This window comes from Dermochelys coriacea, chromosome 14 (genome assembly GCF_009764565.3).
Source record: "Dermochelys coriacea isolate rDerCor1 chromosome 14, rDerCor1.pri.v4, whole genome shotgun sequence".
Taxonomy (NCBI): Eukaryota; Metazoa; Chordata; order Testudines; family Dermochelyidae; genus Dermochelys; species Dermochelys coriacea.
The window spans coordinates 2,932,385-2,955,439 of NC_050081.1; the positions used below are offsets into that span (position 1 = coordinate 2,932,385).

The 23,055-nt window shown below is 55.2% G+C and overlaps 1 protein-coding gene and 1 long non-coding RNA gene across 5 annotated transcripts; one reads left to right on the forward strand and one right to left on the reverse strand.

Annotated features, from left to right (window-relative positions):
* Positions 1-6,901: 6,901 nt before the first annotated feature.
* Positions 6,902-13,965, reverse strand: LOC119843173 (alpha-N-acetylgalactosaminide alpha-2,6-sialyltransferase 2-like). Of its 4 annotated transcripts, none has more exons than XM_043497281.1 (10): positions 13,713-13,965; positions 13,056-13,239; positions 11,551-11,695; positions 10,973-11,138; positions 10,426-10,603; positions 9,927-10,065; positions 9,203-9,305; positions 8,557-8,641; positions 8,074-8,173; positions 6,902-7,210 (listed from the first exon to the last, which is right to left on the reverse strand). In XM_043497281.1, exons 2-10 carry the CDS (start codon positions 13,163-13,165, stop codon positions 7,040-7,042), a joined length of 1,197 nt encoding a protein of 398 aa, XP_043353216.1. In that variant the 5' UTR covers positions 13,166-13,239; positions 13,713-13,965; the 3' UTR covers positions 6,902-7,039. The 4 variants fall into 4 exon arrangements, with proteins under 4 accessions (XP_043353216.1, XP_043353215.1, XP_043353218.1 ...); XM_043497280.1 differs by having other exon boundaries at positions 13,797-13,964; XM_043497283.1 differs by lacking the exon at positions 13,713-13,965 and having other exon boundaries at positions 13,056-13,685.
* Positions 13,966-18,310: 4,345 nt separating this feature from the next.
* On the forward strand, positions 18,311-22,916 carry LOC122456736. The gene is made up of 3 exons (XR_006275767.1): positions 18,311-19,292; positions 19,407-19,497; positions 20,029-22,916. It is a non-coding gene; the product is annotated as an uncharacterized LOC122456736 (long non-coding RNA).
* Positions 22,917-23,055: the final 139 nt, after the last annotated feature.

A 23,055-nucleotide genomic window follows, 5' to 3' on the forward strand; every position in this document is an offset into this window, starting at 1 on the left:
TCCCCCGGCGGGGACGTGGAGGCAGCTGAGACGCACACGACCAGCAGCAGGCGCATTCAAGACAGTGCCATTCTCCCCCCCGGTCCCCCAACCCGACAGAGTGTCAGGGCCAGCCAGGCCGGGGCTGGGAGCAGAAAGACTGAGAAGAAAAACCAGACCCGGAGCAGCTCCGAGCCTTGGGCCTCCTGCATCCATTCCCTTCCCCCTGCCCCCTCCCCTCCTGCTCAGACTGCGCCCAGCTCAGCACCGTCCTGAGAGCCCTGCCTGGGCCAGGTGGCTGCTCTCTGCCCAGAAAAGGGCGAGTTCACCATGTGCAGCAGCTGCACTAGTTGGAGGAGGGTGGGATGAAGAAAGTTCCTATTTGCAGCCAGCTGTCCTTGTGCCATGTCCTGCCTCGCACCCGCCCTACCCCTGTCCCTGTCCCTGCCCTGCTGTGCGGGGGCAGGAGCAGCCTTAGCACTTGTATTGCAGCCCTGGTGCCGTTCGCACCCGTGGGGTCCATTTCCTGCCCCAAATAAAGACTCTCTCGTGTGATCCCATCTGCGGTCGAGCCCTCTGCTTTCGCCTGGCCAGCGCTGGCACAGCTCGGGGCCAGGGCAGAGAACGCGCCTGGCCCCTTCCCTGTATCCACAGCAGCCTCAGCCAGGAATTCCCACTGGCCCTAGGGGCTTGGCCGGACAGAGGGCAGCTAGTGGCGCAGAGAGAGAAACCAGGAGGCCTGGCCCCTAGCCCCTGGCACGGGGAAATACAGCCTGGGTCCACAAACCCCACTGGCCTGCTGAGGTGAACCTCTTCCCGCAGCATGCAGCACCAGCCATAGAGCTCGGGGTTAAAGTCCCTCTGGACACGTCCCAAGGCCTGGCACCACTGGGCTGTGCCTGTTCTCAGAGCCCCAGGAGCTCAGCTCAGCCCAACCACGGCCCGTTCTGGGACTGAGCTGCAGCTGGGCTGGGAGAGGGCGGACCAGAGAGAGACGCTGAGAGCCAGGGGAGGTGCTGGTGTGATGTGGAGAGAGGAGGAAGAGGAGCCCCCCCAAATGCTTCAGTGAAAGGGGTCCAGATTAACTCGCCACACCCCTTCCCCTGACACCCCCAGCCTGGTGCACCATACAGCACAGGGGCCAGGCCCGGGACTACTCAGTTCTTAAAGTGAGAGCACGGCGCAGGGCCCAGCTACCTGCACTCTCACGCTTGCTTCCCTGCTGCGATGAGATCCCCCCCATGCCAATCCTGCTAACTTGTTCCAGCCTTCCAGCTGATACGGCTGGGTCAGCTCATAATCTCGCCCTCCCGGAGTAGACACCAGATTGAGCGGCAATCTCCCCAGGCCACAAAACCTCTGTCAGCTTCGGCCCTTCTCCACAAAGCAGCAGTTCAGATAATCCCCAGCTAAGAGGTTCCCATTATCCCACCTAATCCACTAAACAAGAGGCTGGTTTTCAGCCTCCTTAATTGGGGATCTTTGGCCAAGCTTATCCTAGCTGTGCTGGCCTTTCCAGCCCTGTTCCTCCAGCGGGGATGGGCCCCACAGGGGCAAACTCAAGGAGCAGGGCAGCTGGGATGTGGCCAGAGCAGTCTAAAGTCCGTGTGGAGCCAGGCCTTGGCTGACTCTGGAGTTGTGGTTGGAGAGGAGGACCTTGCTTCAGCCCATGGCCCTCGCCTTAAGTTTAACTTCACCCCGATGCAGAACGCGGGAGCAGAGCTGGGTGAGGCCGGACCCAGCAGCTCCGAGCTGGTGATCCGTCTCTGAACCAGAATTCCTGGGATGGGGACCAGGCTGGATCTGACATGCAACAGCTGGGGCCCCAGACACCATCGCCTGCGGGACACAGGGCAGCATATCCAAGAATATGGCATAAGGAGACAGGCCAGCACTCACCAATAGGGTGCAAACCTCAGGCTAAAGGACACCCCTCTTCTGCTTGGGCTCAGGGAGCAGCACCGCTCACTGGCAGCAGTAGTGGGCTGTTAGCCTCCAGAGGGGTGACACCCCCCTTTGCCATTGGGGTACACTGGCTCGACATTGGGGTTAGGGTGAGGCAGGAGCACTCCCAGGCTCTTGTCAGCGCCAGGCCTCTTAGGCCAGACAGAACCACGGGGCAGGCAGCTCAGGGCTGTTCTCCCCACCCGTATAGCCACGAGGCCACGACTACAGCAGGGGACTTTGGGAAAACAGGTGAAATCCCCTGGGCTGGACCAGGCTATGGCAGAGTTGCCATTACAGCTCAGGTGTTCCTGGCTCCCAGCCGTTCCTGGCTCCCAGCCCTGTGCTCACCCCACTCCACCTGTGCCTAAGCAGGCCCTCCCAGGGCCCTCGGCTCTGACTGCGCTGGGCCTTGCAGAGATGACCCCTGTGACGAAGCGGGACTGTTCTTAATGTTTCCTCTGAATAGTGTGGGAGTGCCTCAGTTTCCCCTTAAGTATCTAGGGGGTGGGATAAGGGTGGATGATCGTTGCAGAGCCCTACAGGGCAGGTGTGTGCAGGGGTCTGGACACTGATAATGGCCAACACCCTGTTCCTGGCAACTGATGGCCTGGGCCCTTCCCCCCTGCAAGGTGAGAGCTAAAGGGTTGGAGAACAAAGGGATCCGGTGCCTTCCTGGCCCGGGAAAGGGACAAAGCCCGGGGAGGGGGGGGGGATGGAGAGTCAGTTTGGGGCTGGCTGGGGACATGGAGTGAAGTGCAGACGGGGTTGTCTGGCTCACTGTCCCCAAAATGGACCCAGCTGAGGGGTCCTGTTCTCTGCACCTACAAGCTCTGGTTTAGACCATGTTCCTGTCGTCTAATAAACCTTCTGTGTTACTGGCTGGCTGAGACTCACGTCTGACTGCGGCGTTGGGGGGCAGGACCCTCTGGCTTCCCCCGGACCCCGCCTGGGTGGACTCGCTGTGGGAAGCACACGGAGGGGCAGAGGATGCTGAATGCTCCAAGATCAGACCCAGGAAGGGGGGAGCCGGGTGAGCTGTGTGTCCTGCAGACAGGCTGCTCCCAGAGAGGAGACTTCCCCCGAGTCCTGCCTGGCTTCGTAGGGAGCAGTTCCAGAGCATCGCCCGGGGACTCCATGACCCCCCCCCCCCCCCAGAGTCTGCTGTAACACTGCCCCCACCCCATGCCAGCCCCAAGCCAGGAGCAGGACAAGGGCTGTGTGGTTGGAACAGCCGAGCCTGAAGATCGGTCTTTGCTCTGCTACCTGGGAAATGTCTCTGCCCAGCTACACTCCTTCCCCAGGCTGCATCAGCCAGAAGGGGCAGCCCTGCCCCGAGACTGCTCCAGCAGACGGAAACGGGGGTCAGCTAGCAGGAAAGGCTAAGCGAGGCCTGACTCCCTCGAGTGAAACGGCTCAAGGAAGCACTTGGCCCCGTTCTAGCAGGACAGACATGGCTGCCTTTCCGTGCACACGACTCCCATCAAAGGGAATAGGAGACCTGCGGGTGAGGAGTCAGTGGGCAGCCCCCCGCTCCCTCCCTGCCAGGGGCCTGGGCTACTGCCTGCAAACCAGACCAGGGAGCCCTACAGACAGCTGGCTCACGGCTCTGCGATTCAGGCTGGATAACAGACTCCATCTCCACCCAGGGTCCCGGGCAGCCAGCCAACATACAGCTACAGAATCTGTTGTATAACGTAGCAGATTTAATCATGTCTGAACTGGGCATCGGCCTAGATGTTAGTCAACACTGCTGCTCACAGGACGGTGAGATGCTGCAATGAAAAGGCAGGGCTGAGCCTACAGCCCAAAACTACCCCAGCATCAGCTATGCAACTATATTGTGCCCACGGCTGTGGTCTTCCTGAGCAAGCTGCTAAGACTGCAGCTGAGCTAGCAGGGCTGGGTGGGGTTGCAGGACTTCTGGCCCATTCCAAACTGATCTGGAAGCCCCAACCTGGGAAGGGAACCTGTACCTAGAACCCCCAAGCTAGCGCCAGGACTGGCTGGGGCCAGCTGGCTTGGAGCAGGTGGAGATCACATCACAATGCCTTGTGGTACAATGATCTTGCTACGGTTCAAGTCGCATTTAAAAAATGATGCAAAGAGAATGGGGGAGGACTGGAGCCTGAGCCGCTGTCCCATCCAGGGAGCTGTTTACAGCAGCTGGGAATCTGGCCCTGGGATTGTAGGTGCCCAGGTGAAAGGCAGCAGAACTCTTCCCCCTGAAGGGAGAGGCTTTAGCGTGCTAGGCAAGCTACAGGTACCGTGCGTCAGTGCATGGCAGCATGAACAGCAACAGCCACCAGGAGGGGTTGGGACAGAGCCGGAGCAGGGGCAGAGCAGGAAGTCTGGCTTTGGCAAGCGATGACAGAAAGGGATTCACCAATATTACTGGGCAATGCCCTGCATGGCTCAGTTCAGCCCAGGAGAGGCCAGGCCAGGGTTTGTTACTTGGGTTACAGCTGTGGGTCAAGGCCTGGGCAGAGCTCACTTCTATGGAGCCGGGCGCTGCAAGACATACCGTCCCCGCCCCAGGGGGCCCCAGTCTGGATAGACAAGGGGGGAGAACCAGCCCCACCTTTATACCCGAGGCCCAGAGAGACGAAGGGACTCACCCAAGGCCACATAGGGAATTGGGGGCTGACCTGGACCCTGAACCCAGGTGTCAGAGAGAGTCCCCGAGGCGATGCTCTGAACTGCTCCCTACGAAGCCAGGCAGGACTCTGGGGGAGCCTCCTCTCTCTGAGCAGCCTGTCTGCAGGGCAAGAAGCTTCGACAGCTTCCATCTTCCTGGGTCTGACCTTCGGGCATTCAGCAACCTCTGACCCTCCGTGCACTTCCCACAGCGAGTCTGCCCAGGTGGGGTCCTGGGGAAGCCAGAGGGTCCTGCCCCCCCAACTCTGCAGTCAGATGCGACTCTCAGCCAGCCAGTAAAACAGAAGGTTTATTAGACGATAGAAACATGGTCTAAAACAGAGGTTCTAGGTACAGAGAACAGGGCCCCTCACTTGGGTCCATCTTGGGGGGCAAGGAGCCCAGAGCCCCGTCTGGGCCTCCCTCCATTTCCCTCCCTCCATTTCCCCAGCCAGCTCCGAACTGAAACTCGCCAGCCCCTCCTCCAGCCTTTGTCTCTTTCCCGGGCCAGGAGGCCACCTGATCTCTTTGCTTTCCAACACCTTCAGGGGCCCAGGCCATCAGTTGCCAGGAGACAGGGTGTCAGACATTCTCTGGGCAGACAGCATCACAGTGGCCCTCTGCTCTGCAACAATCACAACCCCTTATCCCAGCCCCTGGATACTTAAGAAAGGCATAGGGGAAACTGAGGCACCCACACAGTATTCAGAGAAAATGTTAAGAACAATCCCACTTTGTCACATCAGGTCTCTTGCCTCCCAGTCCAATGCCTGTCCCAAAAGGCCCAGGATTGCACCCCCAGAGCTCCCCACACCCCAAGCAGCTCTTTGTATATGGTGAGAGCGGGGTAAGGGACTGGGGCCTGGTGTGAGGAGGCAGGATGCCTGGGTTCCATTCCTGGCAATCAAGAGTTACCTCTCAGGTGCAATACGGCTGGGACTGAGAGACCTGCCAGGACCTTCCTTTGTCCTGGCACCCTGCCCTTCCCCTCTGTGCATGGAGCTCAGCAGCACCTGGGGGCTGCATCTCCAGAGCCGGCACAGAGTGCTGGGGGGAGCACAGAGCCCCAGGGTTGGGGGGGGGAGCACAGAGTGCCGGGGTGAGGAGGGGCAGGTGCCCTGGGATCATGTCCTTGGCCATGCAGGGGCTGACTCCCAGCAGGATGGAACTTGCTTTTCCCCAACCCCCATGCCAGATTTCACATGATTAATTGATTTAGAGCATGCAGCATCCAGGGTGCACTCGGGGAGTTAGCTCTGATTAATGCTGCTGGAACAAAGGGCAGCTGGTGCAGCCTTGCTCTGCCCCACGGATGCCAGAGCAGCTCAGTCCTGTCAGAAAGGGAGGGTGGGCGAAGGCTCTGTTCCCAGCTGTGTAGCCTAGCCCAGTGCCCAGCTGTTAGCCGGCAGTGCCAGCGCCACCCTGCTGCCAGAGGGGAGCAGAGCCCATTGTTAACGAACAGTGTCCCCTCCCATTTTACAGATGGGGAAACTGAGGCACAGAAGGAAAGACACCTAGCCAATTCTTCTGAGTCGGAACATCCCTGGCTCTCAAACTGCCCTTCCTTTTAGGTGGGTAGAGGAGCTTTCTCTGGAGGTTCAGGATGGGGCTCGCCAGGGGGAGAAGGAGGTTATTGGTTAGACAAAGGACTAATGGCCATCCAGAGTTCTGGCTCCAAGAGGGATGCTCTCTGTATAGCAGCAGGGACTCATGCCACACCCCAGCTGCTGGAGTGCTGGGATCTCTCCCCTAGAGCAGCCCCAGAGGCTAGATAAAGCCCCAAGGCTGGCTGGAATTTGGGGACAGAATCCAGGAGCCAGAGGCATCACCCTGCTTTGTAATGGGACTTAGCACAGCCCCATCTCCCCCATTCCCCGGTTATTCAGGCCGGGGAGTTCAAATGCCAGGGCTCCCTGCCGGTGGGGCCAGGCACTCTCCTGTAGTAGGCAATTCTCAGCAGCAGCAGGGAGGGACACTTGGAGGGAACTTGGGGACCCAGCGAGCAGTGTTCCAGCCCAGAGGCCTGCTCACGGCACCAGTTCAGTCCCAGCGAAAGGCTCTCCTGGATCACAGCTGCCATGCAGCCGCCTTCTCGCGAGCTGTTCTGCAAGCTACGCAGCCCCTGCAGCTGCATTCAGCCCCGTTCGCCTCCCTCTGCCAGAAAGCTACAGCCTGGATTTGTTCCAGGGGCAGTCAGTCAGGTGACAACTCCACTCTGGGCAGGAACCGCGGGGAGGCTGGCAAGCGGCTGTGGGCAGCGTTGCCCAGTGCAGGAGGACCCCTCCCCAAGCAACCAGGGGTGACAGGCTGGACAGTCCAATGGGGCTTTTCCTTCCCTGAGGTCTAGGACCCAGCTTCACGCTTGACAGACAGTTTGTTCCCAGTGCAGGACCCACCAGGCAGGTCCCGGCCTAAGCTAGCATGTCAGTCCCTTCGCTCTGCCCCACAGAGGGGTCCAGGCCCAGCGTGGTCCCAACCTTCAGCCTCTCGTGTACAGTGTGATGAGCCGGCTCTGGTGCAGCTTCTGCCACAGCCTCATCTCCAGCCGCAAGTCATGGTTGGCATAGAACAGCAGGGCCTTGTGCGTCCAGTCAAAGTAGTGATCGGAGTAGGCCTGGTAGTTGGCGGTAATGAACCCGTAGGCGCTCACCTGGGAGAGGGGGAGGAGTTAGCCAGACCCTGCCAGGAGCCCTGAGCAGCCAGGCACAGACCCTGCCTAAAATCCCACTTGGGGAGGGGCCAAAACAATGCCCGACCCTTCAGCCGTCTAAAGGGAGATGTGGAGAAGAACCTGATCAAGGAACCTGCTGCTTGTGGTGTATGGGCCTCATCTGACCCGCTCCCGTGTGTGTGTGTGTGTGCGTGCGTGCGTGGAGAGAGAGCACAGAGGTCACCCTCATGAGGGTCTTGCCAGCTCCTGGGAGTGGGGGGGGGCAGATTGTTGCACCCACTGGGAATGTGCAGATAAAACTCTCCTGCAGCTCCCAGCTAAGCGAGCAGGGCAGAAGCCCCGCAGGAGCGATGCGCCACACACTAGTGCTGCATGGCCGGACACGGGGACCACAAGTGAGACACGCAGGGGCAGAGCTATCACCACAGAGACAAGGGAAATAGCTCTGATCAGGGCTAACACACCATGCCCGTGCAGAGCATCCACCAGCAGACACGGACCGCAGCGGGACAAAGAACGCAGCCCAATGTACCGCACTGGGGCCCAGTCAACACAGGGGTGCCCAGCAAGGCACGTGGGCTAGACCTACAGGCTCCAGAGCAAGGCTGCAGGGAGCGCGGGTTGCAGCGGTGAAAGCAGCCAGTGCAGCACGCCAGACGAGCAGTCACAGCACAGACGGGATGCTGTCCCTCAAGGAGTCCACCACAGGGGCTGGGGATGCGAGGAAATGACCCGAGTCCCTCCCATCCTAAGGCTGGCAGTGTGCGCTGTGACCAGCAGATGGCACCTTCTGCCTTGTGGTCAGGGCAGAGTGGCCAGAGCAGGTTACTAGCCGGCCCTACCTCATCGCAGGTGTGGAGGGCAGCCAACAGCATCACTGCCCCCGTGGAGGGACGGTACAGCCTCCGCAGCGGGGTGTCCAAAATGCTGGAGCGGAGGAACCTACCAGCCAGGAGAGAAGAGGGAAGAGACCATCACTGCTGCGACTACAGCCGATGGTGGGGACCGTGCCTTCACCCAGTGGAGCACCCTGCAGAGCACCCCACCTGGACATCCCGCCAAGGGAGCTGGGCCAGAGGATCCCACCACTGCAGTTACCTGTCTTCTGGCCGATGGCTCCTCTGGGAGCCAGCCACACAGGCCTTTCAGATCAGCTGGAGACACAAAGGGCACTCTCTCTGCCTCCCCGGGGGTGAAAGCTCTGTCTCTGCACTGCTTGAGGGCTCTGGGGGCCGCAGGGCCCTGAATCCATCAGCCATTCCCCCATGGCGGTGCAGGGCCCCGGGAAGCGCTTGCAGCCAGAGGCTCCAACATAGGATCGTTACCGGTTCCTGACGTAGCGGATAAAATCTGGGTGAAACATCTTAAACTTCTCTGCCTGCAGGTCTTTCCCAAAGTATCGCTCCGGCCTGTGGGGAGGAAACGAGAGCGGGTGTAAGAATCCACCCGGCCCGAAGGAACTCCCCACGGGCATGTCCTCAGCCTGCCCAAGCTGCTTGGGTCAGAGCAGAGCAATGGCCTCTCCAGCTCAGCATCCCCCCATCCCCAGCTCCACGGACATTCACCGAGACCCAGAGCCATTCGCACCTTATGACCAAGGAGCGGGCTCGGCTGGGGCTCCTGCTGCCCCTTTGCTGAACCACGGCAGCATCGGAGCAGGCTGCTGTTCCTGTGGATAACAACCAGACCCCGGGGCACCAGGGGCAGGGAAGCTTGGTCCTGCACCTGGCAGAGAGCAGAGGCTCTGAAATGCTGGGCAAGCAGAGTCTTGGGCTCCCACCTCCCCCATCAGTGACCCCCATAACATGGGACTTGGCCCCCACTTCCCAAGCATTACATGGATTGGGGGCACCTGGCTCCCCTCATGTGGTGGGCAGTGGGCATTCAGATCTCCTGGAGTGTATCATGGACCTTGGGTAGCACAGGAACCAAGCAAACCATGGACCCACCTCCCTGCCCCAGGACTCACCGGAGCACCCTCATCAGGGCCACTGTTGACAGGGCGGTTGGTCAGGGCTGCCTGGAGCAGCAGGTAATCTCGGTCGTGGTCCGGGAGGAAGATGTACCTGGTTTCCTGTTGCAATGAATACAGCGATTAATGCTGCCTTGGCCCCTGGCCCAGCACTGCCTTCCCCACCCTACGGGGCCCTCAGCTGGTTTGCAGCTGCCTGACCTGGGGGGGGTGACAAGGCAGCTGTGCTCAGCCCGGGGCTGGGAGAGCCCAGACTCACCCCTGGCATTGAGCTGGCTTCTGCCATTCAGTACTCCTGGCAGCCTGGGCTCAGGACCAGTCCCACAACAGGGCTAATATTGAGGTGCATCAGCAGAGCTGTGTGGGGAGCCCAGGCCTGGATGAGCTGAAGGGCTGTGGGGTGGGAGTGCAGGGCATCAGTACAGTGGTGTGTGAGATGATAAAATTAATAATATTGCAATGTTCATCTGTAGATCTCACAACACATTACAAAGCAGGTCAGGCTCATTCTCCCCATTGTGCAGATGGGTAAACTGAGGCACAGGGAGAGAGGTCACCCAGTAGCTCAATGGTTGGAGCAGGAATAGAACCCCCGACTCCTGAGTCCCAGTCCAGTGCTCCATCCATTAGGCCACACTGCCTCCCCGCTCATGATGCTCAGACACCCTGGCTCTTGCCAGCGTCATCAGTGTGTGATGGCCAGGGGTAGGCGCGTCCCCTCACCGGAGTCTGGGGCAGCTGGTGGAAACCATTGCTGGCATAGTTACGCAGCGAGTTCATCATGGTGTTAGTGGAGAAGACGTAGAAGGAGGTCCTGCGGCCCACATTTCTTTCGAAGCCCTTGGTGAGGGCCCCGTTGGTCCTGTGAGGAGGGGAGGGGAGAGTCAGAGCTCCATCCTGAACAGCAGTGAACTCTCACCTAGGGCAGGTAGGATCCCTGCCCCCGCCCGCTGCCCAGCCAGCCCCCCAGCGAACTCTCATCTGGGCAGGTACAACCCTCCCTGCCCCCGCCCGCTGCCCAGCCAGGCCCCCGGCGAGCTCTCACCTGGGGCAGGTACGAGCCCCCTCCCCACCGCGCTGCCCAGCCCCCCGGCGAGCTCTCACCTGGGGCAGGTACGAGCCCTCTCCCCACCACGCTGCCCAGCCCCCCGGCGAGCTCTCACCTGGGGCAGGTACGAGCCCACTCTCCACCGTGCTGCCCAGCCCCCCGGCGAGCTCTCACCTGAAGACATAGTCGTGCTGGTCAATCGTAGCCCCTGCCCGGGAGCCGTTGAGGATGCCGCTGTTTCCCACCACAGCGCAGCAGACACAGGGGGAGCCGCTCGCCGCAGCTCCGGGGCGGGCGTCGAACATGCGCCCGTTGGCCGACGCGTTGAGACGGGTCAGCGTGTCCCTCACAACTGGGACCACAAACCAGGATGGAGAGATGAGCCGGGGCAGGGCACAGGTGACGAGCCTGGCACATGGCAGGCTTCACCTCCAGCCACGGGGGCACAAGGGGAACTCGTGTGTGTGGCACAGCAGGGTGCCCAGCTGACATGCTCCAGGCGCTCCCAGTGCTAGCAGGCTGGAGAGCGAGACTGATTCTGCTCCCCACACGGCAGACCTAGCGTTGCCTCCTAGGGGCAGGAGTCACCCACAGGGCAGCGCCAGGCCCCAGCCTTCCTGGGAGCAAGAGGCCAGTGCTCGGCTCTCAGGGCGACAGCCCCCTCCCCCCACAGCCCCTTTCACCGCTCACACCCCACCACGAGCTGTGGGCGAGCTCTCACCAGGCCAGCCGACCTCCTGCCAGCCGTGTGCCCCCCTGTAGCTCTGCAGGCGTCGATACTCAGCCAGCCGGGCATGCCGGGCCCACTGCAGCACCGGGATGGCCTCCAGGAAGATGCTGCTGAACTTGGTGCCCGCGATCCTCTTCCTGATGCCACTGGGGCACCTCTGGCAAAGCAAAACCTGAAAAGCGGTGGATGAGGAAGAGCCGGCAGCCATGCCAGGAGCGGGGCAAGGGGGAGCCTACCAGGAAAGGAGACGATGTTGCCCATGGGAGGGGGGTGGCAGTCTTTGTGTAAGCCCAGCTCGAGGCCAGCGCTAGACACAACCAGGAGGTCCCTGGTCTGGGCAGCCACACAGGGGAGCTCAGGCTGGCCCCCTCTGGCCCCTTGGAGCTGCAGGATGAGAGGACACCAAGGGGGACAACGGGAGGCGGGCAGCAAGAGCCAGGCATTGTCCTCACTGGCACCGCACAATCCTCCTGTGTATGACCACAGAGTGATGCTTCTCCCTCCAGGAACAAATTCCTGGCCTGGAGCCCCCAGGCTTTCACCCCCACGAGGGAGCAGGTGGTACATATCGAGCCCCAGTACGTCTTGTCCCAGCCATACAGGTCCCCCAAGAACAGCTGCAGCGTGGAGGTGGGGGTCCTACTGCCCAGCGGGGTCACCGGTGTCTGCACTGTCATGGGTCTGGCTCTGGGCTGGCGATCTCCGACAGGATCCCTGTAGGGCAAGGGGCAGAGAAGAGAGCAATTTCATGGTGCGTTCCCCCTCGGCCTGGCAAGGTGTCTGTCCATCAGACCCGATCTAGGGGAAGGATCCCCGAGGGGGCGCGGGGCTCTGCTGCTTCAGGCTGCATGGTTGGCCCCTGTAGCTAGGGACTTTGCCCCCTGTGGCTAGTTACAGGGCGGCACCTGTGGAAGTGACAGCCAACGGTGCCATATGAAGGCAGCTACGCAGGAAGAAATAGGGCATTAAAGGAGGCTCTGCTCCTGTTCCTGCCCCCACTCCTGCATATCAGCTCTGTTCCCAGGCATGGGAGTTTGGTCACCTCAAAGGTTAAAAGCCCTGAAGTTGCACAGACCAGAACCCTGCACCCTCTCTGGGCCGTGTGGGAATAGATGTGACCCCCCGTTGGTGCTGGATTGGAGTGTGAAGACCGACACACAGAGTAGGGGGAGCAGCTCCCCACTCCGGGGCCGCACACAGGTGGGAGGGGCAGCGCCAGCAGCCCGGTCTGCTCAGCCCTCCCCCAAGTAGACAAGCAAAGCTCCCTATCCTGTTACTGATCCCCTGAGCCCAGCCACTGCCTGTGAGGGGAGGATGAGAGATCAAGACAGACACCAGTACTAATCCAGTGGCGGCAGGGCAGCAGCCCAGATGAGGGGAGGGGCACAAGCAGGTCAGGGGAGTCGGAATTGCATCCAGCTCCGTAGGGCAGACAGAAGGGGGAGCAAGGGCCCATGAACCCCCCCTGGCCAGGACCCTCGCTCCCCTTGGCGTAGGAAGCTGGGATGCTGAGTGGGAAGGTGCTGGACACCCAGGATCTCAAGTTCCTGCGTCACAGCAACCCCCGCCCTGCAAATGCTTCATCCCCAGCTGCCATTCAGGGCAGTGGGCGAATGCACAGAAAGGAGCTGGGGATTGGTTTGCTTCAAAAGCAAAAATCCTCCGGCCTGCAGCACCACCTCACAGCCAGCACCCCAGAGCCCATCACCCTGCTCCTCTGGCCCAGGCAACCCCCACACCGACGCAGCCAGAGGAGTAGAGGGAAAGTCACTGGGGGGGGGATCCCCGGGTTTGCTAATCATTATCCACCTGCCATTCAGGAAGTTCCAAGGGCACAATACTGGCACAAAGATGTGAGCGAGGGCAAGACGCCACCGCTGGCAGGGGCAGCTTGGCAGAGCCCCCAAGGCAGGAAAATCCCCCCAGATCAGCAGAAAGCGGCACCCTAGCCTCGCATTTCTGCTGCTCCCATCGCTGGTGTCCACATGCTGACCCACAGGAGATCCACGGCAGGGAGTGTCGCCTTCCTAGTGGCTAGAGCCCTACAAGAACAGAGAGCTCGGTTGGTCTTTACCTGTAGAAAAAGCTTGGAAAGCTCCCCTGGCTGTAGTAGGTCCTGGCTTGGTACAGAAACTCCAGGGTCACGGCCCCCAGCAGAGCCCAGCGCAGGACACAGCAGGTCATGGCTGGCACAGAGGCACCAGCAGGTGCTGGAGCGGGATCTGGGCAACGCAGCAGTTCTCGTTGATCCACAGAAGCTGTGGATCAGGTGCAGAGACATGAACCCGGCTCAGCTGCTGTCCACCCCCACGGTGGGCCTCTTCCTGCACACAGCCCCGAGCGCCCACTCTGGATCCCTCACCTTCCCCCCACCTCGGACCTCTCCGCTCGAACTCTAACCCAGCTGCTCATCTCTCCAGGACCCAGGCAGCGTTGAGGCTGCAGCACGCCAGCTCTGCCAGCAGAGAGCCCTTTGGAGAGAGATCAGGTGGATAGGACATGGAACGGACAGCTCTGTCCAGACTGGAAAGGATCCCAGAAGAGGGCGGCACAGAAAGGGGGAAGGGGGAAGAGACCGTTCCTAGGAATCTGCAATGAGAACTCCATACTATGCAAGATGTGGCTCCTGTCCACCAACCCACGGTCCACCTCACTGGCTGCCTAGTCACCTCCAACCCAGCCACCCTCCCTTCTGTTAGCTTCCGTCCCACATCCCCCCAGCCTCACTCACTTCTCAGCCTTCCCGCCAGCCTCTTGGTTTGCAAGACTGCAGGGCTGGGGACTGGCTCTCTGCTTCTGCCCGGGGCCTTCTCACCTTTCAGGGGTGCTGCCTGATCACAGAGGGCTCTTTTCAGCCTTGGGACATGTCTCTGTGGACCAGTCTCTGAAGCACCTTTCGTTGCACTGGAAATTACGGGTGGGTGGATCGCTCAGTGCAGCCTGCAACAGAAACCCCAGCTGCAGCAGGATGTCTTATCAGCCAGCAGCAACTGGGCTCTCGTGCACCATATCAGTAACAAAATTTGTTAGTCTCTAAGGTGCCACAAGTACTCCTTTTCTAACTGCACCCTGGAGACAAGGAGGAGGGCCTTTGCTGGGGGACAGCCTGTGAGGGTCAGGCAGCTTTATGGACTCGCTGGGTTTGTATTCCTCCAGACTGCTGGATTTCCCCAGGGCTGTTTGTTTACTGTTTTAAGTGCCCTTTATCAGATCTTCAAAACAGAACAGGGAGGTCAGTCCAATGAGACAGGCCAGCGTCAGCCTCTTCGCTAGGAAACTTGGGCGCATCTTGAGAACTTGTGTGATGAAGTAGGACTGTTCTTAATGTTTCCTCTGAATATTGTGGGGGTCCCTCAGTTTCCCCCATGCAGTGCTTAAGTATCTAGGTGGTGGGATAAGGGTGTATGATTGTTGCAGAGCCCTACAGGGCAGGTGTGCGTAGGGCTCGGGACACAGAGAATGGCCAACACCCTGTTTCCTGGCAACTGATGGCCTGGCCCTTCCCCCCTGCAAGGTGAGAGCTAAGGGGTTGGAGAACAAAGGAATTAGGTGACCTCCTGGCCTGGGAAAGGGACAAAGCCCAGAGGAGGGAGGGCTGGAGAGAGTTTCAGTTTGGGGCTAGCTGGGGACATGGAGTGAAGTACAGATGTGGTTGTCTGGCTCATTGCCCCCCAAAATGGACCCAGCTGAAGGGTCCTTCTCTCTGCACCTACAAGCTCTGGTTTAGACCATGTTCCTGTCATCTAATAAACCTTCTGTTTTACTGGCTGGCTGAGAGTCCCGTCTGACTGCGAAGTTGGGGTGCAGGACCCTCTGGCTTCCCCAGGACCCCGCCTGGGCAGCCTCGCTGTGGGAAGCGCCATCCACGGGGTGCAGTACATCCTACCTCTGACACCAGTTGTCACGGAGTCCCCGGGCAATACTCTGGAACTGCTCCCTACAAAGCCAGTCAGGACTCTGGGGGAGCCTCCTCTCTGTGAGCAGACTGTCTCCAGGGCAAGTTTCAGAGTAGCAGCCATGTTAGTCTGTATTCGCAAAAAGAAAAGGAGTACTTGTGGCACCTTAGAGACTAACAAATTTATTAGAGCATAAGCTTTCGTGAGCTACAGCTCACTTCATCGGATGTATTTGGTGGAAAAAACAGAGGAGAGATTTATATACACACACACAGAGAACATGAAACAATGGGTTTATCATACACACTGTAAGGAGAGTGATCACTTAAGATAAGCCATCACCAGCAGCAGGGGGGGGAAAGGAGGAAAACCTTCCATGGTGACAAGCAAGGTAACAAGAATATCAGAGGAACAGTGGGGGGTGGGGTGGGAGGGAGAAATACCATGGGGAAATAGTTTTACTTTGTGTAATGACTCATCCATTCCCAGTCTCTATTCAAGCCTAAGTTAATTGTATCCAGTTTGCAAATTAATTCCAATTCAGCAGTCTCTCGTTGGAGTCTGTTTTTGAAGCTTTTTGTTGAAGTATAGCACTCTTAGGTCTGTGATCGAGTGACCAGAGAGATTGAAGTGTTCTCCAACTGGTTTTTGAATGTTATAATTCTTGACGTCTGATTTGTGTCCATTCATTCTTTTACGTAGAGACTGTCCAGTTTGGCCAATGTACATGGCAGAGGGGCATTGCTGGCACATGATGGCATATATCACATTGGTAGGTGCGCAGGTGAACGAGCCTCTGATAGTGTGGCTGATGTGATTAGGCCCTATGATGGTATCCCCTGAATAGATATGTGGACAGAGTTGGCAACGGGCTTTGTTGCAAGGCTAGGTTCCTGGGTTAGTGGTTCTGTTGTGTGGTGTGTGGTTGCTGGTGAGTATTTGCTTCAGATTGGGGGGCTGTCTGTAAGCAAGGACTGATCTGTCTCCCAAGATCTGTGAGAGCGATGGGTCGTCCTTCAGGATAGGTTGTAGATCCTTGATGATGCGTTGGAGAGGTTTTAGTTGGGGGCTGAAGGTGATGGCTAGTGGCGTTCTGTTGTTTTCTTTGTTGGGCCTGTCCTGTAGTAGGTGACTTCTGGGTACTCTTCTGGCTCTGTCAATCTGTTTCTTCACTTCAGCAGGTGGGTATTGTAGTTGTAGGAATGCATGATAGAGATCTTGTAGGTGTTTGTCTCTGTCTGAGGGGTTGGAGCAAATGCGGTTATATCGTAGCGCTTGGCTATAGACAATGGATCGAGTGGTATGATCTGGATGAAAGCTAGAGGCATGTAGGTAGGAATAGCGGTCAGTAGGTTTCCGATATAGGGTGGTGTTTATGTGACCATCGCTTATTAGCACCGTAGTGTCCAGGAAGTGGATCTCTTGTGTGGACTGGTCCAGGCTGAGGTTGATGGTGGGATGGAAATTGTTGAAATCATGGTGGAATTCCTCAAGAGCTTCTTTTCCATGGGTCCAGATGATGAAGATGTCATCAATGTAGCGCAAGTAGAGTAGGGGCATTAGGGGACGAGAGCTGAGGAAGCGTTGTTCTAAGTCAGCCATAAAATGTTGGCATACTGTGGGGCCATGCGGGTACCCACCGCAGTGCCGCTGATTTGAAGGTATACATTGTCCCCAAATGTGAAATAGTTATGGGTCAGGACAAAGTCACAAAGTTCAGCCACCAGGTTAGCCGTGACAGTATCGGGGATACTGTTCCTGACGGCTTGTAGTCCATCTTTGTGTGGAGTGTTGGTGTAGAGGCTTCTACATCCATAGTGGCTAGGATGGTGTTTTTAGGAAGATCACCAATGGACTGTAGTTTCCTCAGGAAGTCAGTGGTATCTCGAAGATAGCTGGGAGTGCTGGTAACGAAGGGCCTGAGGAGGGAGTCTACATAGCCAGACAATCCTGCTGTCAGGGTGCCAATGCCTGAGATGATGGGGCGTCCAGGATTTCCAGGTTTATGGATCTTGGGTAGCAGATAGAATACCCCAGGTTGGGGCTCCAGGGTTGTGTCTGTGCGGATTTGTTCTTGTGCTTTTTCAGGGAGTTTCTTGAGCAAATGCTGTAGTTTCTTTTGGTAACTCTCAGTGGGATCAGAGGGTAATGGCTTGTAGAAAGTGGTGTTGGAGAGCTGCCTAGTAGCCTCTTGTTCATACTCCGACCTATTCATGATGACGACAGCACCTCCTTTGTCAGCCTTTTTGATTATGATGTCAGAGTTGTTCACCTACAAGATCTCTATCATGCATTCCTACAACTACAATACCCACCTGCTGAAGTGAAGAAACAGATTGACAGAGCCAGAAGAGTACCCAGAAGTCACCTACTACAGGACAGGCCCAACAAAGAAAACAACAGAACGCCACTAGCCATCACCTTCAGCCCCCAACTAAAACCTCTCCAACGCATCATCAAGGATCTACAACCTATCCTGAAGGACGACCCATCACTCTCACAGATCTTGGGAGACAGACCAGTCCTTGCTTACAGACAGCCCCCCAATCTGAAGCAAATACTCACCAGCAACCACACACCACACAACAGAACCACTAACCCAGGAACCTAGCCTTGCAACAAAGCCCGTTGCCAACTCTGTCCACATATCTATTCAGGGGATACCATCATAGGGCCTAATCACATCAGCCACACTATCAGAGGCTCGTTCACCTGCGCACCTACCAATGTGATATATGCCATCATGTGCCAGCAATGCCCCTCTGCCATGTACATTGGCCAAACTGGACAGTCTCTACGTAAAAGAATGAATGGACACAAATCAGACGTCAAGAATTATAACATTCAAAAACCAGTTGGAGAACACTTCAATCTCTCTGGTCACTCGATCACAGACCTAAGAGTGGCTATACTTCAACAAAAAAGCTTCAAAAACAGACTCCAACGAGAGACTGCTGAATTGGAATTAATTTGCAAACTGGATACAATTAACTTAGGCTTGAATAGAGACTGGGAATGGATGAGTCATTACACAAAGTAAAACTATTTCCCCATGGTATTTCTCCCTCCCACCCCACCCCCCACTGTTCCTCTGATATTCTTGTTAACTGCTGGAATTAGCCTACCTTGCTTGTCACCATGAAAGGTTTTCCTCCTTTCCCCCCCCTGCTGCTGGTGATGGCTTATCTTAAGTGATCACTCTCCTTACAGTGTGTATGATAAACCCATTGTTTCATGTTCTCTGTGTGTGTGTATATAAATCTCTCCTCTGTTTTTTCCACCAAATGCATCCGATGAAGTGAGCTGTAGCTCACGAAAGCTTATGCTCTAATAAATTTGTTAGTCTCTAAGGTGCCACAAGTACTCCTTTTCTTTCTCCAGGGCAAGAAGCTCACACAGCTTCCACCTTCCTGGGTCTGACCTCGGGCATTCAGCATCCTCTGTGCCCCTCCATGCGCTTCCCACAGCGAGTCCGCCCAGGGAGGCCGCACTCCCAGCATGCTCTCGGTGCAGCTGTGGGTTGCTATACTGCTGCCGTCTAGTGGGGAGGGTGATAAAGAAACAGCAGAAAAGTTCCCACTCTGCATCTCTCCACTATGGTCAGTAACTGCCCCCAGACCTGGAGGAGCTGTCCAGGCCTCAGAGCACCAGGCAGCATGGTTAACACACAGCAAGGCAGCGTGGTTGCTCTCAGAGGAAAGACAGAGAACATAGACCCAGTTCCCTCCTTCCTGGCACAGGCAGCCCAGCTTCCCATGCTCACACGTGATCCCAGGGCTGACTCACGGGGAGGTGGCTTTCAAGGCTAGCAATTAGCTTCTGACCTTTAACAGGCCCTGGGACAGATGCAAACAAGAACACAGTGGGGAACCAGGAGAGCCACAAGCCCCTCTTGGAGCTGGGAAAGGCCCCTCCCATACCTTGCCATCCATCTCACATCCCCTTCCTCCTCCATGGTCTGTCTGGGGTGTTGGGATGGTGTCAAATTAGTGTGGCCATACTGAATGATGATGAATGAATGGTGTGAGCATATGTGACACTCTATCTTGGGGGAAACACCCTGCACCCCTATGTTCATCCTTATGATTGTATGGAATCCAATGCAAAGTTTGCCATGGTGGATGTCTTCAGAAGGCTCATGATGCACTGAGTATTATCGTGATAGTGATGTTATAGCTTGTAATTTCATGTACATGAGTTATGAGGCTGAAAATGTGCCCTCGTGTCTTAAAACAAGCCCAGGCAAAACTCTCCAGAAACAGAGAGGCAGTTCACACCTCATCAGGGCGTGTATGGGACAAACCCAGCCCAGCCTCACAGGAACAATGGACACTGGCCTAGGCAACAACAAAGGATCTGTTTGGACTCTGGAGTGAGTCACCCCCTTCTTTTGGTCAGTTTGGGACTGGAATGAGGTAATGCTCACCTGCACTGAAGGGGGAGGGGGGCAAAGCCAAGAGGAAAGAAAGAACATGATAAAAGGGACATTTCCCACGCTCTCTCTCTCTCTCTTCCACCTCCATCTACAGACATCACCACCAAGCGACTGAAGCGCTGATCAAAGGGGAGAGCCTGCCTGAAGAGCAACCAGCCAGCTTGTGGTGAGAAGCAACTAAGCTTGTAAGGGCACTGAAAGTGTTAAAATCAGCTAAGAATGCATTTTGCTTTTATTTCATTTGACCAAATCCAACTTGTTGTGCCTTGACTTATAATCACTTAAAAATCTCTCTTTTGTAGTTAATAGAGGCCTCCAGGAGGCTGCGGTACGGAGGATCACTCGCTATTTCTTAACCCCTGCTGAGTTAAGAAAGGCAGTTTTGCTGATGCATCAGGAGGAGGGAGAGTCAGTTATGGCTTATTGTGCTAGCCTGTTAGCAGGTTCTCTAGCTGATATGGAGGAAGGGCAAGTAACATTTGTTATATGATGGCTTAAGGGAACCTATTAAAGTGTTTATAGGATCTCAAGAGAAGTTGGATCAGGCTAGATTGATTAAAATGACCCAAGAGGCAGAAAAGGTGGTAAGCAGAAGTGGCTCCTCCCAGAAGGCCTACGGTGTGGGCCAAGAAGAAATCCGAACTGGGGGCAACAAGCAGCAGTGGAAATTGTAGGAAAATCTGTAAAACCTGTTCCTCAATATTCCTGTCCTGCAGAAGCTGTTCCGCATATAGAAGAATTGCTACAGGATTTAAAAGAACAAGAAGTGGTGGTGGAGTGCCAAAGTCCATACAATTCTCTGCTCTGGCCTGTGTGGAAAGTGGATGGAAGGTGATGCCTCACAATTCATTATAGAAAAATCAATGCAGCTATAGTCGCTATGGCACCAATAGTAGCTAATCTCCCAGCTATACTGGGTGGAATAGCTGCAGCTGCTAAATGATTCTCTGTATTGGATATTGCTGTTTCTTTGCCATTCCATTAACCCGAGAGTCAGCCTCGATTTGCTTGTACATTCCTGAACAAACAGTTGACATTTCAACGTGTCCCCGGGGGTACCATGATGCTCCAGCTACAGCACATGCACATGTGACAAGGGTGTGGGATCAACTCCCTGATTTGGATAAGCCGTGGGTTGCTTCTTATGTGGATGACATACCGATAATAGCTGTTCCCAGGAGGAGTGTAAACATCTAACTAAGCTGGTCCTGGCAGTAGGGGAGAAAACAGGTTTTAAATTATCTTGGGACAAGGCACAGCTGGTACAACAAGAAGTTGAATACTTAAGTATATCTTGGAACAGTGGTAAAAGCATTATTATTAATTATGGGAATCCAACAAAAATGGCATATAGTCTACCACCCACAGCGTGCAGGAAAAGTGGAAAGGAAGGATAGAAAAATAAAAACAGCCTTGACCAAGCAAATTCAAACACAAGGCTGAGCCTGGGAAACTGCTTTACCCACAATCCTGATGACCATGAGAGCCTTGGGACAAGCTGAAAGGAAATACTCACCTTTTGAGCTAATGACAGGTCGAGCTAGGAGGACTCCTGAATTCCTATTCCCACCTAGAAAACAGATACCTGAATGGGTGCGAAAGAAATGGGAAATTGGAATAGAAAGGAGGTAACCTCACCATGAATTTACCGTGGAAAAATAGTTGGTGGGGATTATATGAAATAAACCAAGATATATGTTGGCATCGAAAGGAAAAGGGTAATGTAACAATAAGCAACCAAACCTGGTTTATGGACTAAGGGATGTGGTACACTACTGGAGATATAACTCATTTTCAGTACAAACAATATCAATGGCACCCTCAAATGACTAAAACCTTTATGACTCACCCTAAATTAACATTGCCAAATTTGAGGGAAATAGAGTGGATTGATACAGATTGGGATATGGAGATGCAAACTAATCAAGGCACGCTGGACCAAATAGAACGGTCAACTAAACTAATAATATCTGTAAAAGGCATGCTTGCTCGAAAGTAGAAAATTGTTGAAAAAGCTGTAGAAAAAAAATCTCAAATGTGTGCTTGGTATGATGTATGTCAAGTCACAACATGGAATGGAATTAAATGGTCAATGTTATTTCTGGAACTGCCATATTATTCCTTGTATGTTTCTGTTGTGGATATCAGATGTGTGAGCAATACAAGGAAATGCAAGCTTTGTGAAAATTTATAAGATTGAGTTGTTGGATTATGCTGCTAATCATCGTAAAATAATGCTTTAAATTTTATAGAAACCAGAAAAGGAGACACATGATCTAATAGTTAGTGTACAAATTGCAGGTATGATTGATGTGATATTACAATTATCTTTGGTAATTGAATATTGAATGGGGCACTGTTGGGATGCGCCAAATTGGTGTGGCCAGGCTGAATGAATGGTGTGAGTTTAACTTAACATGTCGTAAACATGGCTGAAGGGCTGCAGAGGATCCTGGGAGCAGGGTCCCTTTAAGCAGATTTGATAAAGGACTGGCAAAGTCTGCATGTATAATCAATATTGAACCTACTGGTCAGCAAATATGGGCCCATGCAAAAGTCAATATCACATGTATAAAGTTCCAGCATGGAGCACAGGTTGATCTGGTTGTAGTGACCTTACAGCAAGGAGAGGCAGTGAATGACAGGATGCGTGAGTAAACGTGGGGTGATTTTCGTTCGGTACCACCACCACCCAGCCCCTTCTAAAATACTAATCAGATAAAATTAGTAACCACACACCCACTGGGCATGCTTTTAAGACATGTGACTCCTTTGAGGAAAAAGAGTAAGAATCAAGTAAAGTAAATTACTGTGGTTGGGATTCCGTAATTGACGCTTGAAGAAGCAATGAGCCAGACAGAGTAGCCAAACCTCTGCTCCGTGGGCTTGAGTAGGACTGTGATCCACAGAGGTCTCAAGGCAGAAGGCCTTGTCTCCAGGAAATCTGAGACAAACCAGAGGGCTGAGAATAACAGACCGGCAGAGAAGAAGCCATCTATAAAATGGTAACCATCTTCTCTGTTTGCCAAGCAAAAACTGCATGAGGCTAGTGCAGGGCCTGTTTGTGTATGTTTGTGAAAGAGAGACTCGTTAAGAGGAATGTATAACTCTTAATATCTAACATAAGAGTTATGTGCTTAATATAACCCTTTATCGCTTGTGTAATTCCTTCTCAATAAACTGCTGTATATTGAAGGTAATTACTGTGGACCTTTTTCACTGGTATGAGTAATCTTCTCCACCGGGAGCCAGTAAAGGTCCATTTCAGGGGTAGTAGCGCCCCCTTTTGTCAACATGGGGGCTACCCTGTCCCCTCCCTGATCAGAGTCCCCTCCTGGGAACGCTCAGCACCCTCCATTCTCATTGTCTTCTGAGGGCATCCAGCACCATGCAGGATTGGGCCTCAGCTTCCCTGCCGTGGCAGATCCAGGAGCACCGAGTTCCCATTAAGCTAAGAGAAGTAAAGGCATGGAAGTTATTTCAGGGAACTCCTCCATGCCTTCCTTCCCCCATTGTCTCAGCACCTTCCTGGAACAGACACAAGAAAAGCAGCCCAGCTTTCCAAACACCAACAGCCCAAGGCCGCCAGTGAATTAACCCAGCAGCAGCAGCGGCGCCTCCCACTAGCTGGCCTGGATGAAAGAAAAACATCAGCTCAGCTTAGGAATAATGTCCTGTTTCCCTAGGCAAGAGAGCCAGGATGCACCAGCCGGCCACACAGACCGAGAACCAAGGTGAGCCAG

Excerpts from the sequence above, each read along its gene's own strand:
- LOC119843173 (XM_043497281.1), bottom strand. The coding sequence starts at position 13,165 with ATGACCTGCTGTGTCCTGCGCTGGGCTCTGCTGGGGGCCGTGACCCTG. Across the intron at positions 10,604-10,972 it reads GCAGGAGGTCGGCTGGCCTG|TTGTGAGGGACACGCTGACC; the intron begins GTGAGAGCTCGC and ends TTGTGGTCCCAG. Across the intron at positions 7,211-8,073 it reads CCCTCCACACCTGCGATGAG|GTGAGCGCCTACGGGTTCAT; the intron begins GTAGGGCCGGCT and ends CCCCTCTCCCAG.